Source organism: Rhea americana, unplaced genomic scaffold (genome assembly GCF_003343005.1).
Source record: "Rhea americana isolate MKP2758 unplaced genomic scaffold, rheAme1 scaffold_14, whole genome shotgun sequence".
Taxonomy (NCBI): domain Eukaryota; kingdom Metazoa; phylum Chordata; class Aves; order Rheiformes; family Rheidae; genus Rhea; species Rhea americana.
The window spans coordinates 5,073,881-5,091,572 of record NW_028185483.1 but is presented as its reverse complement, the minus strand read 5'-3'; the positions used below and the strand labels follow the sequence as shown (position 1 = coordinate 5,091,572).

The following is a 17,692-nucleotide window of genomic DNA, read 5'->3' as shown; positions in this document are numbered from 1 at the left end:
CCCTAGTCGGCTTTTAATAGGTCTCACAGCATGTCTAGAGAGAAGAGCTTCACTAAGCTTGCTGCAGTTCAATTATTATATAGAGGGAGATCTTACAAGATTGGCCTAAATTATTCCCGAAGCAATCTGTGGAGGGGTACCGGCTGCACACGGCTGGGGAAGCTTGTTTTTTGTGGTTTTGACTTTCACGTCTGTACAGTCCCCAAGTAAATATAGTTCTGCTGTGTATAACTGACTCACAAAACAGAACAGACTTACCTTTGCTGTAAACCTACACTATATCAAGGTATTCTGCCTCAGTTACGGAATTCAGCTCTTTTTAACGTTTTAGTGACTGCTCCTTAACTTCTGCTATCCAGGCAGATGATAATGAGGATGAACTACAGCAAGCATTTCTTTATATGCTGTCTACCAAGCCGAATTAACGCAGCGAGCATTTCATTTGCTGCTCCAATCTGCTTACTTATGAAAAGAAGCTAGTACTGTGCTTTATTGTATTATTCAAGGCAGGCAGACATAATTATAGGCGGCTAAGTGCTATCCTTTAGTCTTCAAAAAGCATGGGACTGCTATTTCATATTCACAGTATGACAGCTCAGGATAGTAGTTTTGTAAAAAGGGGAAATTAATGTAATGAATAGTAATGTCAGCAAGGAGACTATAGAGAACTTCTTGTAATCTAGGTTAATTTACATCTCTTTACTAAACTATATTTTTGGTATCATTTCAATTGCTTATGTAGCTGAGTCACTGGAAAGGTTTTTGGAGTTCCCTTTCTTTTCTTATTCTTTTTCTTCAGCAACTTTGAATCTCCACTGATGTATGAAGTCCTAGAGCACCAACGCAGCAGCACAGACAGTTCGGGAAGCATCTTGGAAAGCTCTGTGACAGCATGCAAGAAGGTAACTTCTAAGTTTATTTTACTTTCAAAGATAGATATATCCCAGGTTATAGCTCTGCTTCTTAGCATTCACATTTATTGGGAATACAAAATTAAAGTAATGCCTAGGAAAAAAAACGATTGAAACAGAAGAATAAAGTCCGAGTGCTGTTGCAGTATCTTGCAACTTTGGCCGCATGGGCTATGCTCGTCTGGCACCAAAATGTATTTTATATATATGAGAGGAAAACTTTGCCTGAATGTTTCTATTTTCCTTTGTTATCTGAAAATAGGAAATAGAAGTAATACATAGCATGAATACTTTCAGGGCTGCTCTTTAATAGGTGCAAGTTTCTGCAGGTTCTGCAAGCTTGAAGGTTCAGAACTTTGCTTCTCTCAGTTCAACATAATGTAGTGTCCTGAGTGAAACAGAGCTTTTCTGCCTTCCCTGCTATCTGACTAGCTGGGTTTCAGCAACCCAGGAAGTTAATATAGTTTGACTGCTTTTGTTTCCATTGCCCTGATGGGTTTGTATATAGTTACTTAATTTAGAGGACATGGCAAAAAAGAGAAAAGCAATGCCTCCATATGTCATTAGGTGGAACCAGGCATGACTGACAGTTTCTGCATATAGGTATTTCAGTACAACAGGTGAAGAGCCTGTATGCTTCCATTCATGCCTGCTTCCCTGGGTCAGATGGCGGTGGCATGGTCTAAGGGAAGGGCACTGTCAAAGAGCTGTTGAGGATGGCAGACCATCTTTCATCTCTCACTTTGCAATAACCCATAGAGCTCTACTGTCTCCCACAGGCATAGTTCTAGAGCTGGTAATAAAGCGTCTGTTTTGCCACAGATATATTACAAAGCTTCACAGTTCATTCAGTTTACTTACTATTTTTTCTTTTCCTTCCATCAAAAACAATAATGCTTTCCATTTGTGTTTTCAAACACACGCACACACACATACATACACAAATATATATATATACAGAGAGAGAAAGCTAAAACATGCAGAAGATAAAGATTTATTTTCCTTGTCCTTCTGAAAACCACCTTAGGTGGGGCTAAGTATTGACTGTGTTCAGAAATTTTGTTAATTGTAAAATCATTGAAATAATTTTATATTAACTATGTTTAAAAGTGATCAATGCTTCTGAAGATGACCAAGCTGGAACAATTATAAAGGCTAGCCTTTACCACATATTTTAGAGCTGCTTCACCTGTCTGATCCCTTACACTTGAACTTTTCATTGTAACACAAGTTAATTTTATGATTCTAGGCATGCTAAAAGAAGTGATTCATTTCTGCCAACACTTCTGACAAACAGCAGGATATTTTGGGCTTCTTTACAGCACTGTCACAGAATGTGTTTGCATTTGTTTTTGTGGAAAAGGATATAGAATCATCAAAAGAGGCCATTACCTTCTCTTTAATCCTATGTTAGTTATGGTGATTTTTAAGGTAGATGAATAACTGGTGCTGGTATGAAAAACTGTGGATTCCTACTGCAAGGAAATGGTTAAATAGTTTACTTGCAGGTTTGAATACTAGTATTTGGCATGAATGACTCCTGTCAGGAACCATATGAGATACGGTCTGTTGCCACACAGACCAATCTGAACAAATGCAGAAGAGGCGCCCCTTCATATCTCATCTTACTCTGCATGTCCCACTTTCATATCTTTTTTGATGAGAAGTAATTAACCAAGGCAATTAAGGTTATCAGCCATGAAGATGCAAATGTTTCACTTGTGGAGCAGAGCCTTTTTAATGTCATCTTGGTTATACAGATTTACTGTGTATTAATGTTTTTTGATCTAAATCTGGGAGCAGGAAACTGTTACACTAAACTTGTATGCCATATTTTCCTCTGGGAAAGAGTGACTTTTCCAGTCTACATTGTGCTAGAGGCTGATTTAGTTCATTGATTCACAACACACTGAGTAATGCTGACGGCTGAGACTCTATATAAGAGTGGAAAATTTTTTTCTTTTTTTTTTTTTTTTTTTTTAGAACCATGAATTACTGCTGATTTCACATTTAGTGTACAATGCAGACTCATCCTAAATTGTTTTCCAAGTGTGATGATCCCACTCTGCACCAGATATACAGCAGTATAGCATGTGCAGCTGTTACACATAAGTATGGTCAATGAATCAAGTTCTGCTTTAACTTGTAYCATTATAAATCAGAAGAAACATCACCGAATTCAGAAAAATTATTAAGGACGTATGTCAAAGGAGCTGGCCCAGAACTTGTCTCAATTAGGTAAGAGTGAAGAAAACTACAAGACAGGAGGAGGAAATTTTGGCAAGCAGTGATACTCACCACGAAAGTGTAGACTGTAATCAAGAAGGATGCTGACTGACAGCTGAAGCAGTGCAAGTTAAGATTTCTTATCCTTTGATACAGATCAGCTCAGTATATTTTGCAAAGACATGCCTAATTGCAAAAGTGGCAATCAGAACGTATTGGTCGTGTTGCATCTCTGAGGAATAACTGCACTCCCACTGCATTTGGGAAGTTAATTAGCCCTGTTAATTTAGGACAGCTCCTTCAGGATATTCTGTAAAAGCATGAATATCTTAGGAAGTTCAAATGTACACACACAGAGAGATATGCCCAAAAGTTCATATGGTTTCTATATGCAAATTTTTGGACAACAGGAATATGTACTCCTACTGCAGTCAGCAGATTGTCTTTCCTCTCTAGAAGTTAGAGTGGGAAGGTTTTGAGGGATAGCATACCTGTAATGATCATAATGAACATACTTGAAATGCAGAAACACACATCTCATAAGGTAGAGTGTACACTCATCCAAAGTTTACCCCTCCATCCTTGTCCCTGCTGCCCCAAATGTCACTTTCCCTCTCCCAGGCACTGTTCAGATCCGTGTAAAAGCAGAGTCATCTGCAAGGAGGCCTCTCCCACTTACTCCTGCATGTCTCCATTTCCCAGAAGTATCTTATCTCAGTAATTTCCAGAGGCTTCCCAGTGACTTTAGGCCTACTTGTATTCTTTAGATGTGTGATCTCCACCAGCTTCCGCTCGCTCAACAGCGTATCCTGTTTTAGTTCTTTCACCTAACTCCTTCAAATGCAGATTACTGAGAATTATGATCTCAGACCTCCTGTGTTGCACCTTTCTTCACATTTCTGATTACATTCTCAAGTTCACTCACAGAAATGCTTGTGCACAAGTGAGAGCAGAATCTGGCTCAGGAAGATGATCATCTTGCCAGTGTTCATCTCCCCAAGGTTGCTAAAAATCACATGTTCTCCAAAGCTTTCATGCAATAATTTCTATCCTCAGTTTCAAAGTCATGAAAAGATGCTGTAAGAATTTACTGTAAGACATAGTAATCTATAAACCCTCTTGGAGTGACTTGAAATTTGACAACTATGGCCTGACTGAAGCATTTGTTATTTCTTCTGTCGCTGTGTTACCAGTATTTGCTTCTGGAAAAAAACATCCCCTGAAAGGGAGATAGAGATGCCAAGAGGTGTCAGACATCCCACAGGAGGAAACTACGTGAAATTTGGAATACCCAGCTCGTTTCSTGGGTAGCTGCAGTAATCATCTGCTATGACCCAGCTGTTCTAATGAGAAGTTAGGTATGCACACCAAGTCATGAGACAAAGAGGGGTACCCAGGGTTTCTGAAATTTGTTTCCACACAATTATTTATGTCTACTCTAATTTCTCAGAAACTGACTGAGATCTGGGGAAGAAAACTCTAAAGTGATTAAAGCTGAAGAAAATGTGCTCTGATTTTTAAGGAAATTTAATGCATCTACTTGTTAAAACAAAAGCGATTTCAGCTAAAAGGACTGTTTCCTGTGCGTGCAAAATTATGTCAAACAGGTGATTATAACTTCAACCAATAAAGCTGAGAAGATCTACTGTCAGATGAAGTCTGAAATCATATATATAGTGTGTCTGTGTGTGCGCACGTGTGCATGCGTGTATCTTCAATTGTGCGTTTTCATAAAAGCTTCAGAATTTAGCATTTTTTGGAACCCCAGGTATATAAAGAGGAAAAGAAATGTTTGATTCTGTGTTTTACCCATCAGTTTATAATGGTTTTTCACATTTGAAAACATTTATCAAAAAAATGACTAAAGGTTTATAATGCTAACGGGAAATTGTTTCTATGGGATATGGAATATATTATTTTCCCCATCTAGTCTCAGAGTTAGTTATGGTGGCAGAAATCTATCTTGCTGAGACAGGAGGTTATAAAATTTATTGAGTGCAGAGTCATTGAACTGGTAAACAAGATTAGCTTGCAGTCCCCAAGAAAAGGCTGCTGTWGATGTGAAGCATTCACAAGCCTTTGTCATTCTCAGAACAAAGTCTTTGGGCACAGTGTTTTTTAATGAGTATTTTGTGACCCCTAAATACATTTGTATTGTGAAGTTCTTTGGTAGAAATCCCACACCAGGCCTAGAGTACAAAGGGTCTTTGCATATAAAGCTCCTTTCTTCTGCATGGTAAAGAGAAGACAAACACCAGAAAGGTGCAAAGCCCGTAACTTGCAGACGGCACGGCAGGAATGCCAGATTTACGAGATGTGGTGTTCWCTATCACTTCATCCATCATCTGCGGCTGACTTTTATTTAGAAATCAATGGGGAATGATACTGGGAATGCAGTGTTAGCTGTCTATCTGGCTTTCTGCCAGAGAGGTAAAATTAGAGTGGGTGTTAGTCTGTGGGTGGTAATAAGCTTACTTCTGGATTGTCCCTGAGTATTAAAAAATTGTGTCAGCTGGCTAGATCAGCTTTCCACACTCAGTCATCTTCCATGAGAAATGAGGAGGCCTCACAGGTTCTTCCTAAGCAATGGATCTAGGCATACAGGTCAAGTGTTCCTGAGTATTTCTAAAGTAAAACAAAGGCCTGTCCATGCAAAATATGCAATAAGAAAGCAAAATATGCAATAAGAAAGCAAAATACTGTGGTTAGATTTTTCCAGATATGACAACTTTATATATCGAAATATAATTATTAAAAGTAAAGGCTAAATAGGTAGAGCAGAGCCTGTTTCTGTGTAATGCAGAAATTGYCAGAAAAGCGAGTAAAAATACACCCTCCTTTAGCACAAATACTCCTGTTAACATTGCCGTATAAAATGTTTTACAGGTACAATCATTGCTGTTACTATTCTTCCCCTGCTGTTATTTACACTGAGTGTCTTTTTTTCATGGAAGGATTTTGCAGAATGTGAAAAAAAAATACGTCCAATTGGTGGTCCACAGATGAATTTAGTGGACTATCACAGTAACTGAAATACATGCCGTAAACTGAATGATGTGAGTAACCTCACTGAGCAAACGAGGCTGACAGGGATTTTGCGGAGAGCTCAGTTCCTCCAGGAGGTCAGTGCCCCTCTCTGTKGGCTAGGCAGTGAGCTCCCTCTCGTTACGCATGTGCATACCTCCTCTTCCTCTTCCTCCCTATCCTCATTATTTATCCTTGGCATCATATTAACCAGAGAATGAATCCTCAGGTAAAATAAACAACCTTTACAGTGTTAACACAGTCTAACAGTGTAGAAATTAAACCCAAGGTACCACCACACCTCCCACTTCCACTTTCTTCCCTAAATAAAATTAGGGTCAGTTAGTCCAGTCTTCACCATTTCAGTGAAAGGGCAGACTGTGCTTGCTCATGCTGTCAGCTGTCTTCCTCACTTGTTGCAGAGTTTTTTGCTGTGACCCTGTAACAGACAGTACAAGCCTGCCAGTTTTCATATATGGCTCTTTCTGCCCCCACAAATTGCGTGGTTAGAGGAGCAGCCTTACTCTGGCTCCATAGTCACAGCAGCGCAGCTCCTGGTCATGGCTGGGCACAGCCGGTCCAGGTGCACAAGTTGCTTTCAGACGTGAAGGCATTTCAAAGAAATCTTACGCCGTGTTCAAGAAGACAGTAATTTCTAAATGTAACTTGCTGCATGTATGTTTTAGTAACATATTAGAGGTCTGTTTATTAAAAGGGAGATTTGACCCCCGTGAACATTGTGCATATTTATATAGGGGGGACAGATAAGGAATTCAGTTCAATTCAGACTTGCAGAACTGGCTTTGCCTCTTTCTAGTCTACAGATACTAGTAGCCCCACTTTGATTTTTGTTTGGACAAAGCTTGTCCTTATGCTGTGGGATTGAGTCAGCAGCACCGAGAGATGAAATAAAAGTTTTAGTCTCAGGGTACTGACCAAGCTCAGTGCTCTTTATAGCAGGTCTTTAACTACCATCAGCTTCTTAGAAAACAGAAAAATATGTGTAAGAAGAAAAAATTTGTACCCAGGCAGCCCCAGAAATGAGGCTGCTTGCAGAATGAATAGATCTGGTCTGTTGTGGAAAGAAAAACAGTAAATCATAAAGGCTGCAAGTTTGTACACTTGGGTATAATTAAATAATTAGTTTTGCCAACAGCTACGTTTATCACTTTAACACAGAACAAAATTCCCAGCAATATTTTCCCATACAAATGTTTTGGTAGGCATCTTCCTTAAAATATCTTGAAGGACTTTCAGTTCAAGGAAATTTCCTAATCCTTTAAGGGTTGTATGAATCACTTGCATCCCAGTTGCATTAACTGGATAGGTCCAAAAGGAACAGGGGTCCTAATCTTGTCCCAAACAAAATTTGTAGGCAAGATTCCCTTTGAGCTCCATGATAGAGTTCAGGCTCCCAGAGCACATTAGGACTAAGTAAATTTTTAAATTATTTTAACTATTTTTAACTATTTTAACAGATTCTCTGCAGTAACAGTCTGCTAGAGTCAACAGACTACTGGCTGCAGAATCAGAGGACACCATGCCAAATTGGCTTTCTGGAAGACAAGTCAGAAAGCAACTGTGCCTCAGTAAGTACTCACTATAGTCTCCTCTGGGAAAAAGTCCATTGAGAGCTATTTGGGTAGGTGTGGGGGCAACCACAGTACATGTTAAATTAAAAAAAAAAAAAAAAAAAAAAAAAAGTCGATGACTCTCTGGCACTGAAATAATAGTAATCTGTCTATAGTTTTTGTAATTTCCAGCTGTATGTTAAAAGCAATCACTCCAAGCAAAAATGCATACAGATTTCTGTACAGACTACATTAATAAAGATTACTGCAGACATTTCCCCACATTTAGCCTTCAGACTTTGGCACTCCATATTTTATTATGCTTATAGTCTACAGCTGACAAGAGAGGAAAAGAGGCCAAAGAGAAAATTATTCTAAGCCATAACTTTTAAGTGGCAGGTTGGAAAGAGCAGGTGTTTAAAAGGCTTCTAAATGTTCTTGAAGGCATAAAGATAAAATTAAAGAGAAAACTCTTTCCATATTAGATGAGGAGAAGCTGCTGGAGAACTCCAACAGAATTATTTTACATTTGAAATGAAATTTAAATCCSAGTATTATGGGTTATAATGCAGTTAAATTAAGAATAGCTTTTGGTTAAGTGTGTGTATGAATAAATAGGAGTTGTTTTAACATTGCTTTATACGCTATCTACATGAAACTGGATGGTAATACTTTGCTATGATTGTAATAGCTTTTTTATTTGGGGATGGGCTCAGGAGAGCAGATCCTTACTGGGATCCCATTTGATTGTTACCCTCTAACCCCACTGAGCCAACAAGGGTTTAAGAAAAGAGCAGTTTTATCTCAGCCTAAAGGTTTCCAGCACCGCTCATGCCTATAAACCAGCTGAGAACTGTCGTAGAGTCTGTCCCTCAAGGACACAGATATTTCAGCTGTAGCTTGTGAACTCAGATGCCTGCTGTCAAGAAACTGAACTGACAGTGCAATGACTGGAGGCCTCGTATCTTGCCTATGGGGTGAGACAGGGTGCTAAGAACAGTACCAGTGATACCCAGTGTAATCCCAACCCTCACCAATCTGCTAGCCCAGGCAGAGCAGGGAGCAGAGAGGTCATATCCTCTAGCAGGGCTGGTGAAGGAGCACACATACCACCAGCAGGCTCAGCTAGTTCCCTTAGGCTTCTGTTACACTTGCTCTTATTTATAAGGAAAGATCATTTCTTAARGAACCAAGAACAGTCCAGAAAAGACAACATAGGAAATGTGATTTTAGAGCATGTCATGGTTAGGAACTAGTTCAATATTTGTCTCTGGTAGAATGGAGCTGCAAAGAAAAGACTGTGCTCAAATTTGATTTTAAAATAGCCAGGACCACTGCTTGATACGCACTACCCACCATAATACTGCCACTAAAACACAAAGCTGGGAGAGGCTCACTGTCATTCTGTCCATTGGACTATCAGTCTCCACAGGACAGAATCAACAAAGTACACAACTTAACCAAAGTGTGCTCGTAAGCAGCCACACAAGGTGTAAGGTGARACTCTAAATATCTCATCTGTGTCTCTGTTTTAGTTGATGCTGGGTGGAACAAGGAAGGAGATATTAAGGGGCGATATTTAGGGGTGCTAATACTGTCCCAGGACTCCCAGAACTAGACATAAGGAGGAATTTCCTGGTCTTCAAGCATTATACATGTATTCTCTCAAACAAAAAGTTGACAGTATTCGGAAGCGTACAACATTTTTCAGTTATGGCTGAAATGCTATCACCTGAACAGTATACTGGATAGGTTCTTACAAGAGCAGGGTAATCTAGTGGTATCTTTGTTGTTCAATATAGGGAAGGATTCCTTTTAATGCAAAAGATGTTTACAACAGTCACTTAGCTTTAGTATTTCACATCCTAGAAAAGGCTTATTTTCTTGGAGCAAATGAATAGTACTACTACTAATACAAAAATGAATGAGGTACTTACCTTTTTTGATATTTTGAGCTTTGACTTTATTCTTCAAGTTTCTTCAGACATAGCAGGAAAAGTTCAGTATTTGTCTCGGGTAGGATGGAGCTGCAAAGAAAAGACTGTGCTCAAATTTGATTTTAAAAYAGCCAGGACCACTGCTTGATACGCACTAGCCTCCATAATACTGCCACTAAAACATTTTTTTTTCCCATCTGAAAATGCAAATCAGGTTTCATCTAGCCCTGGTCAGTCACCCTGTAGGGAAAATAAGCATTATTTCTACCATTTTGCAGATGTGGGAGGGGAGGCAGAAGTACTGAAAAGACTTTTCATCCAAGTCTCCAATGGAGTTTCTCAGATGGGGGTTTGCAGCCAAAGACYAGATCTCACAGAATGCCCACAGCTTCCCACAGCAGTCATGCAAGATGATAGTTGCCTTTTTGTTCGTGTTTGTCAAAGAAAAATGAGGCAAAGCTCTTGCCTAAGAAAACAGTTCTTGCTGCTGCAACAAGATGGTGCTGCTTATAGGCAGAGAGTGGGCAAAGGCACCCCAACAGGCTTCCAAGATGTGGAACTGCCCCACAGATCCTAATGCCCATCCTAAACTACAAAATCCTGACAGATCCCTTTCTTCCATGGGAAAAATATTAAGATATGGTTTGAAACAAGATCTGCCAAATCATCATCTTCCATTGCCTTCTCTCTCCCTGCATGGTGTACTACAGGACAATCAGCTTTCCTTGTGCTGCTTTCTGAATATAGTGCAAACTCCACACACACACACACACACACACACACACACACACACAAACAGAAACCTTTTGCAATCTGCAAAAAAAAGTTTTAGTACCTAGTTGACTCTGCAATTTACACAATTACACTATAGAAGAAAAGAAATTATGTTGAAACAATTTTTGTATTCATGAGATTTGAAATGTCCAATAATACATCAAATGAAATTTGAAATACCATATAGAAAGACCATTAATTTAGAAGCTGAGAGGTTAAATTTTATTTTGAAACATTACTCTTCACACTAAGAGAGAAGATGCTCGGTGGCCTGGAAGTTTAGTTCTTGATCTGTCCCTGGAAGTTATTCTTTTGGGATAACAGTTATGAGCAAAACTGAAGTTTTGCTTATATTCTGGATTGATTAAATCTTAGAGAAAGTAAGGAAAGGATTTTAATTTATGTGCCTGTTACACAAATAATGTAGAAGTCTAGGTCTAAGCAGTATGCTGAAAAGCTTTGATATTAATTGTTAGGCTTGAGAAGTAGACCAGAGTGTAAGCACACTCAGGGTTTTTCCAGAATTGCTCTGCCTGCCTTATGTAGTTAAGTGGTACAGTTGGCCATGTTGAGCAAATGAGCAAACCAGGAAACAAGAAATTCTTACTACTGTGCAAAGATTAAGTGTTAGTTCTGAGACCCTTCCAAAGCATTTCATTCTGTGTCCTTTCCAATGACTGACACTAAACGAGTAGAGGCTGCAGGAATAAGGAGGGAGAAAGACACAAACAGGGAATAGTTTCCCCAGCTTCTCAATCAGCCACCAAACCAGACTACCTTTAGCAGAAAATATTCTACCCTCTTTATCATGGGAAATATTACGCACTCTTTACTGATTGTGCCAGAGATGTTTTAATCCAACCACCCCTGAAAGTCACCACTTGGTTTGAAGAAGTAAAAAGAATTTTTTAAAAAATCTCAAAGGTACTGTATCATTAACGGCTGCTTTTTCCAAAGACATCTGGTAATACATTTAGTTATAAAGCGTTCAGTTTTCATTTGGAAAAGTTCATGTATAGTTATAAGGGGTCTAGTCTTACTGTAACTATAAATGCAACAGGACCATATGAACATAGCTTTCATAAATGTTATATTCATTATATCCAGTTACAGATTAGCACATTTAGTACAAATAAAAATAGACTCATGGCTGTCCTACATATGCTCACAAGTATACTAACATTAATTTATTAAAACACTAAAAATTTAACTAAATTACAACAGATTGCTTTTCCAAAGGGAGAATTTTTAAGCAGAACAGGCGTTTTCATATCTATAATGGCCCATTAATCTCTGAACTGGTTAATGAAAAGATAGCCATTATGATATGAAAATAATTAATTGTCAGAGGAACTATATTTCATATTTGCTTAAGTTGGAAATTTTCTCCTGGACTCTGAAAATATGAGCATGTTCACACGATATGTTCACTACTCAGTATTTCAAATTCTGGTTCCCTGTCATGATAAAAGAATTGTTAGTATGTCCATATGTAATCCCACATTAGCATGTTGCTACCAGACTTCCTTGTTGGTGATAGCTTGTTACAAGTACTGATGGTCAACAGCACTGGAATCATGGGCATAAATAAGATGGGGAACCAAATTMTCTATACCTGCTTTTCATTTTCTAATTGGGGCTTTTATTCGAGCATCTGTATGAATTGTTTAACTGAAGGGCACTGTAGGTCCTGAAATTACAGTTCTGTCCTTTGTTTTCTTGTGACTTAGTCAATCAGAAAGACAAGCAGAATTTCAGTTCTGCTCACAATAGTTACCGTAAAACTCCCAAATTTATCCCTAACTAATGAGTAACTTCTGCAGTAATACTAATTGCTGAATTAGCAGAAGTGCCTATGGTATAATTTGGTACAAATATCCCTTTTGTGACACATTGCAAAGACCCGTTCCAAAGAATTTGTATTTATAGTGCTACCTGGAAATCAGGTCATTACCTAAGARGAGGTATATAGCTAGCAAAATGGAGGTGCCACAGCTTCCCTGAAAAAGCCCTTAGGGATTGCAGATGCTCTAAGTATGGGTACTTGTTTATTCAACCTGCTCTGTCCCCATCTCTAGATGAGCAGAAGTTACCAGTTTCCCAGGGATTTCAGGAGTCCGTCCCTAACAGAGGAGCTGAACTGCCTGAGGAACATACTTGTAATGCAGCCTGGCTCCTAGTATTGGGAAGCAGCGGGGCAGGCGCCCCTTCAGGAAGGGGAGCTGGGTGCTGTGGGCACAGCAAGGCAGCGGCCTCCCCACCAGCAGCCCCATTGCACAGCCCTGAGCAGGGCAGTAGCTGAGTCCTGGTTAATCCCTGGTGCCAAGGCAGGGCTAACAGCAGCACTGGGGCCTTGGCCTGAGCTTAAATGCAGCTCCTGCACCAGCATTACTGTGCTGGCATAGCTGCCTATCTGGAATTTGACCTTAGCCATAATGGGAAGGTCCTTCAAAGCCCAGTAAACATCACATTTCTTTCAAGGAGGAAATGGCTGTCAGTGTGCTAGATTTGCTTTAAGATCTTTGTCATTTGCTTCTACCAATAAAAAAAAAAAATACTGTCAGTCTCCTAATCCRTCTCAAAACTCTTGGTCTGTTATTCATACACATAGTCTTTTCACTTAAATCTTATGTTGCCCCTCTATTTACTGCTCTTCCCTTCTTATCCAACTTAAGAGACCTAGTATTTCTTCATGGACCAATTATGTTACATAATTCTAGTGACATTAACCTTACTGGTTTGCTTCAAGTATTTATGAGCAAATAAGGTTCTGGGGGTAGATAGCCAGAATCTCTCCAATGGCTATGGTCATCAAGGATCGACAGTAGAAATCGTGAGGAGAAGGAATAGCTAGATGCAGTGCCTAGTCTCCGTTGGAGAGTTCTGATRTGTTGGTGTGTTGTCTGTCAATAGAAGTGTTGTATATATTATGAATGAGCGTGATGTGAACAGAATTTGAAAGATTGTCTTTCTTTTTCCGCTTTCTGTGCATGAGTAAGGAGTAATTTTTTATCCRAGTTCTTTGTGTTTCCATTTACAAAATCAGATGAGATATACTGGGATTTAGTCCAGGGCTAACTGTCTTAGGTAATTAGGAATTTCTAGGAGACTTTCAGCAGGGGCTAATCAGGAAGGAACAGTTAAAGGAGAGTTCTCAGAGCTTCAATTGAAGGCACCATGGGGAAGAGCAGAGRTAATTCCTAAGTTGCAGTGTTGTTTGTATTGGAATAAAGCATCTTACCATCTCTTCAAAATATCCCAGAATTGAAGTGTACTACCTTTTCTATTTAAGATGAACTTATCAGATTTTGCCATGCCATCTGCTGAAAAAGGTTAAACAGCTCCCTCAAAGAGCTYCTTCCTCTAGACTGATACTGTGAACATACCTAGTAGAATGCTCTAGCAGTTCATCTTTTTTCCTCTTCAGAGAATATTTGAATAATTACTAAACATTAAATTAAACCTACTTTAATTAACAGTGATATTGTTTTGCAGCAATTTACTGCTGCAGATTACGATACATAGTTTTGTGCTAATGTCATAATTAGATGATATAAATTTTAAAGATAGTTTAATTATGGAAGCTTTGCTTTGTTTGTTTATGCTGAATGAGAATTTAATCAAAGTCCACATAATAGAATAAAATATATGGATTCATGAGAAATAATCATTCATAAGCTGCATAAAATGACTTACAAGTGTGATGAAAATATCTGTAATGTGACAATCTTATCCCACAAAGAGACTTGTGGGCAGGTATCATCTCACACATACATATCTATGCTCACTCCACTGTTGCCAACTATCTCTTTCATAGGGCCTATATCAAATGTTCTCAGCTTTGAACRTGCTTTTGAACAAACTTTGTTTAGAAAAAAAAAACTGATAGTTGCACTGTCCCTCGTTTCCCTCCAAAGACATAGGTTATTTAATCCACAATGCTGAACATGTATGGTTAAGTAGAGAAATAGAAATTCTTCCTTTTTCAGATGACTTAGTTTCTTCTTCTAGTATGAGACTCTCCTAAAGCACAAAGTCTTAATACTGCCCACAGAAAAGTCATTTAGGAGTCTTCTTAATAGATCCTCCGACTTGATATTTTCCTTTTCCATCAATACCCTTGCAGTAWGCATCATCACAATTAGGGTGATATTGCCAGGCTACTATACATGAATCTTCATTTATCTTTTTAGGTATTTTTAAGGAAAAAAGCGATCTGGAAAGCAAGTAGAGTGCAAAACAGATGAGTGAGYTATAGTTCTGTAAGATGTTTGGCATTCATTTACCTAAAGGTGCAGTGAGATTTCCAGAAATTCTCTGGATTTTCATGCCCCAGACCAGTGGTCAGTAGCAGAGAGAAAAGCCATTGGAAGTGATATTTGCACTGAAGAAGGATCCTCTCTCAAAATGAACGCACACTCTCATGAAATGCATCATCATGCCCTTTCCCTCTTCACATGACCAGCGTGGAGGATAGGAGACAGGCCTTCCACTACATGACAGCCTACCAAAAATTGCACTTGAAAACCTCTGTTCTAAGAAAATATACCCTTTCCTTCCCAAGCAGTATTTTTCCATGTGAGGGGCAGTAGGATTTCCAGACCTGCACCAGAAAAACTTTCTTCTACATAAGTGCTGCAAAATTTTATGTAAAGTATCCTGGAGAACTAGAAACAGAAAGTTTATACCGTTAAGTGGCAGTGATATTTATGGAAGGAGGAAATTCCCAGCTCTTCAATTAAAAAACAAAACCAAATACAGTATTCATTTCTTTGGTATAACCAAAGAACTAGCTTTTAAAGAGTCACGATGTGTCAAGGGCTGTTAAGTCCTTCATGGCTTATAGCTGAAAAAAGTCTAGCTTTGCAGGGATATGGGTGAGAGAACAGTTTCAATAAAAGGTTTAAAGATTTAAAGCATTCTTGAAATAATCCTGCAATTCCTTCAAGTGTTCTCCACTTGCAAATACTCCCGTTCCRTAACAACACTCATAAGCGCTCACACCATAAAACTCCATAAAAGTATGTTTGTAATGTAAGATATATACATAGACACACACAATCGTGTATTAGTTCGATCAGCCCAAGTAAGCAGCAGTAATACATGGCCAGAGCGAAGGAAAGGGGAAGAGGATAGCAGCCCAAAGTTAGGATGGACTCAGTATTATTAAAATATTCTCCAAAGCTTAATTAATCATTGGCTCCTACTGTCCTACCCCTGCCATTTGCACTGGTCCGAGGAATGCCGTCACACCCTCATAGCAGCTGCATTTTCAGAACTGACTCCTTACCTTAACACTGCCCAGCTTGCCTGTCCTAGGCAGATGCCTGTGCATTGCCAATTTTAAGGCAGTTTAGCCATACAGCTTTTAAGCAAATTCCAGAGGGAGGTTAAAGATGCCATTACACAGTAGGTTGAGCTGGTTGAATCAGGGCTTCTGTGGTCTCACGTCTTCTCCGAGCCCCTGTTTCATCTTTTACACTGCCCTGGCATTTGTACAAATCTGCAGTAAGTCAGAGAGAAAAACTACCTGAAAAGTAAATACGAAACTAAGACATTAGCTTTTCTGGCCAATTCCTCCTTAAATCATATTGACACCCTATTGTCAGACAAACATCAGTACTCATTCAAGGGATGGAACAGGTACATCCAGGTAACAGCTCTGACAAATTGATTCAAACTGAACAATAATACAGGCAGAAAGGGAGGTTCCTTGACAAGGTGTATTTGAGGAAGAAAAGATCACTTTCATTTAAATCAAATCCATTTCTTCACCCAAGTCTTTCCTTTTGGGTTTTGGCACTACATATCTTTGGATGTTTAGATACAAATGTACCTATTTATATTTTACAYTAGCTTCTTTGAATGCAGAGTGACTTCCAGGTAACTAGCTAATAACAGTGCAGTCGCTAGATCAGGGAATGAAAATCTATGCACTGGGAYGCTTTGTCCTCTTAATCAGTGCCCATACCTCCGATGGGTCCTCCGGAGTCCTCAAAGGATAGCCCTCATCAAAGGGTAAAAATCTAGTCTTACAGGAGCTCAGAAAGGGTATTTCTTCCCAGGATTGGTTGTAGCCAGGAAGGCTCTCCATAAGCAAAATACAAAAGTGTACTGTTGAATTCCAAAGGAGGTTTTTTGCTTGCTTTTGGGTTTGTTTTCAGTCAGAACCGTATGTATGATTTCAGGCATCCTTCAAAAAAAAAAAAAAATCCCTAAATATACTTTACTGAATAGTGACCATAATTAAAACAACTATTTTGTTTTATGGTGTTTGGAGAAGAATGACATTTCCTAGTAAACCTAGGAAAGGCCTGTTTGTCCACATAAAATCAGCAACCCTCCCTGCAAAAATGTTTACCTTCCTTGCAGTCACACACTCAGCAGTTTGTCGGATAGACAGAGAGTTACGGAAGAATATTTATTCTACCTTTCACTCAATAGTTACTAAGGCATCTTCCAGAAGAATATTGTCTGTTTCAGAAATCAAAATCCAGTCATTGCTTTCCAGATCTAAGCCATAATTAGTAGAAGTATTTTTAGTTTTAAGTCCCATCTTCCTATTCAGCGTGGCAATACCTTAATTACATCCTGACAAGGAGGAGGAATCAACAGCTGCAGGCTAAATTGTGGCATTGAGTCTTAGCCCTTCCTCAGGCACATGTGGGTGTTCATGCTGCCCTGAGAAGGAATTACACCTTTCAGAGGGCCCCGCTGTGGCTTACACGGAAAACTAGGAAACTCTCCTCTTTACCAGTTGTGCTCCCTCTCTGACTGAGCACAGTGTAAGTAGACTGAACACCAGTTCAGGAGTGCTGGCCTCTGTGAAGAAAGGATTCCGTGTATAATTTTTAAAATATGTTAATTTTTACTTTTGAGTGTATTTGGCTCAGGAAAAGATATCTTCATATATGAACTAATGTTCAAGTAGAAATTAAATATGCCTTTAGAGGGTTGTACTTCTGCATTTCAGTGCCACAGATATATTTTATGCAGTAGTCAAAAATAGCTTTTGAATTCTGTGAGAGAAGAATAATGATAGTAAGCTTTCCTTTCTTTTGCAACTTTAGATTGGTACASTCTTTAATCTTCTGTCTAGATCTTCCATCTTCTTTTCTGCCCCTCAGTGATACTCTAACAAAGCAGTTTTTCTGATATCTCTATGCAAGAGAACCACATGCCCAGCCTCACTCTGACAATGCTATAAATAGGGTTGTCCAATACCCAGAGGGTCAAGCTTTGCAATGCA

At 39.0% G+C, this 17,692-nt stretch overlaps 1 protein-coding gene across 2 annotated transcripts in view; it reads left to right on the top strand.

Moving 5' to 3' along the window:
• The first annotated feature begins 802 nt into the window (after nt 1-802).
• The window catches only part of SPHKAP (SPHK1 interactor, AKAP domain containing), a 57,759-nt gene continuing 40,869 nt past the window's right edge, over nt 803-17,692 (top strand). For both annotated transcript variants that reach the window (XM_085298613.1, XM_085298614.1), the window contains exons 1-2: nt 803-902; nt 7,640-7,750. In XM_085298613.1, coding sequence (XP_085154739.1) covers nt 819-902; nt 7,640-7,750 — 195 coding nt within the window. In that variant the 5' untranslated portion in view covers nt 803-818. The remainder of the gene's footprint in view (nt 903-7,639; nt 7,751-17,692) is intronic.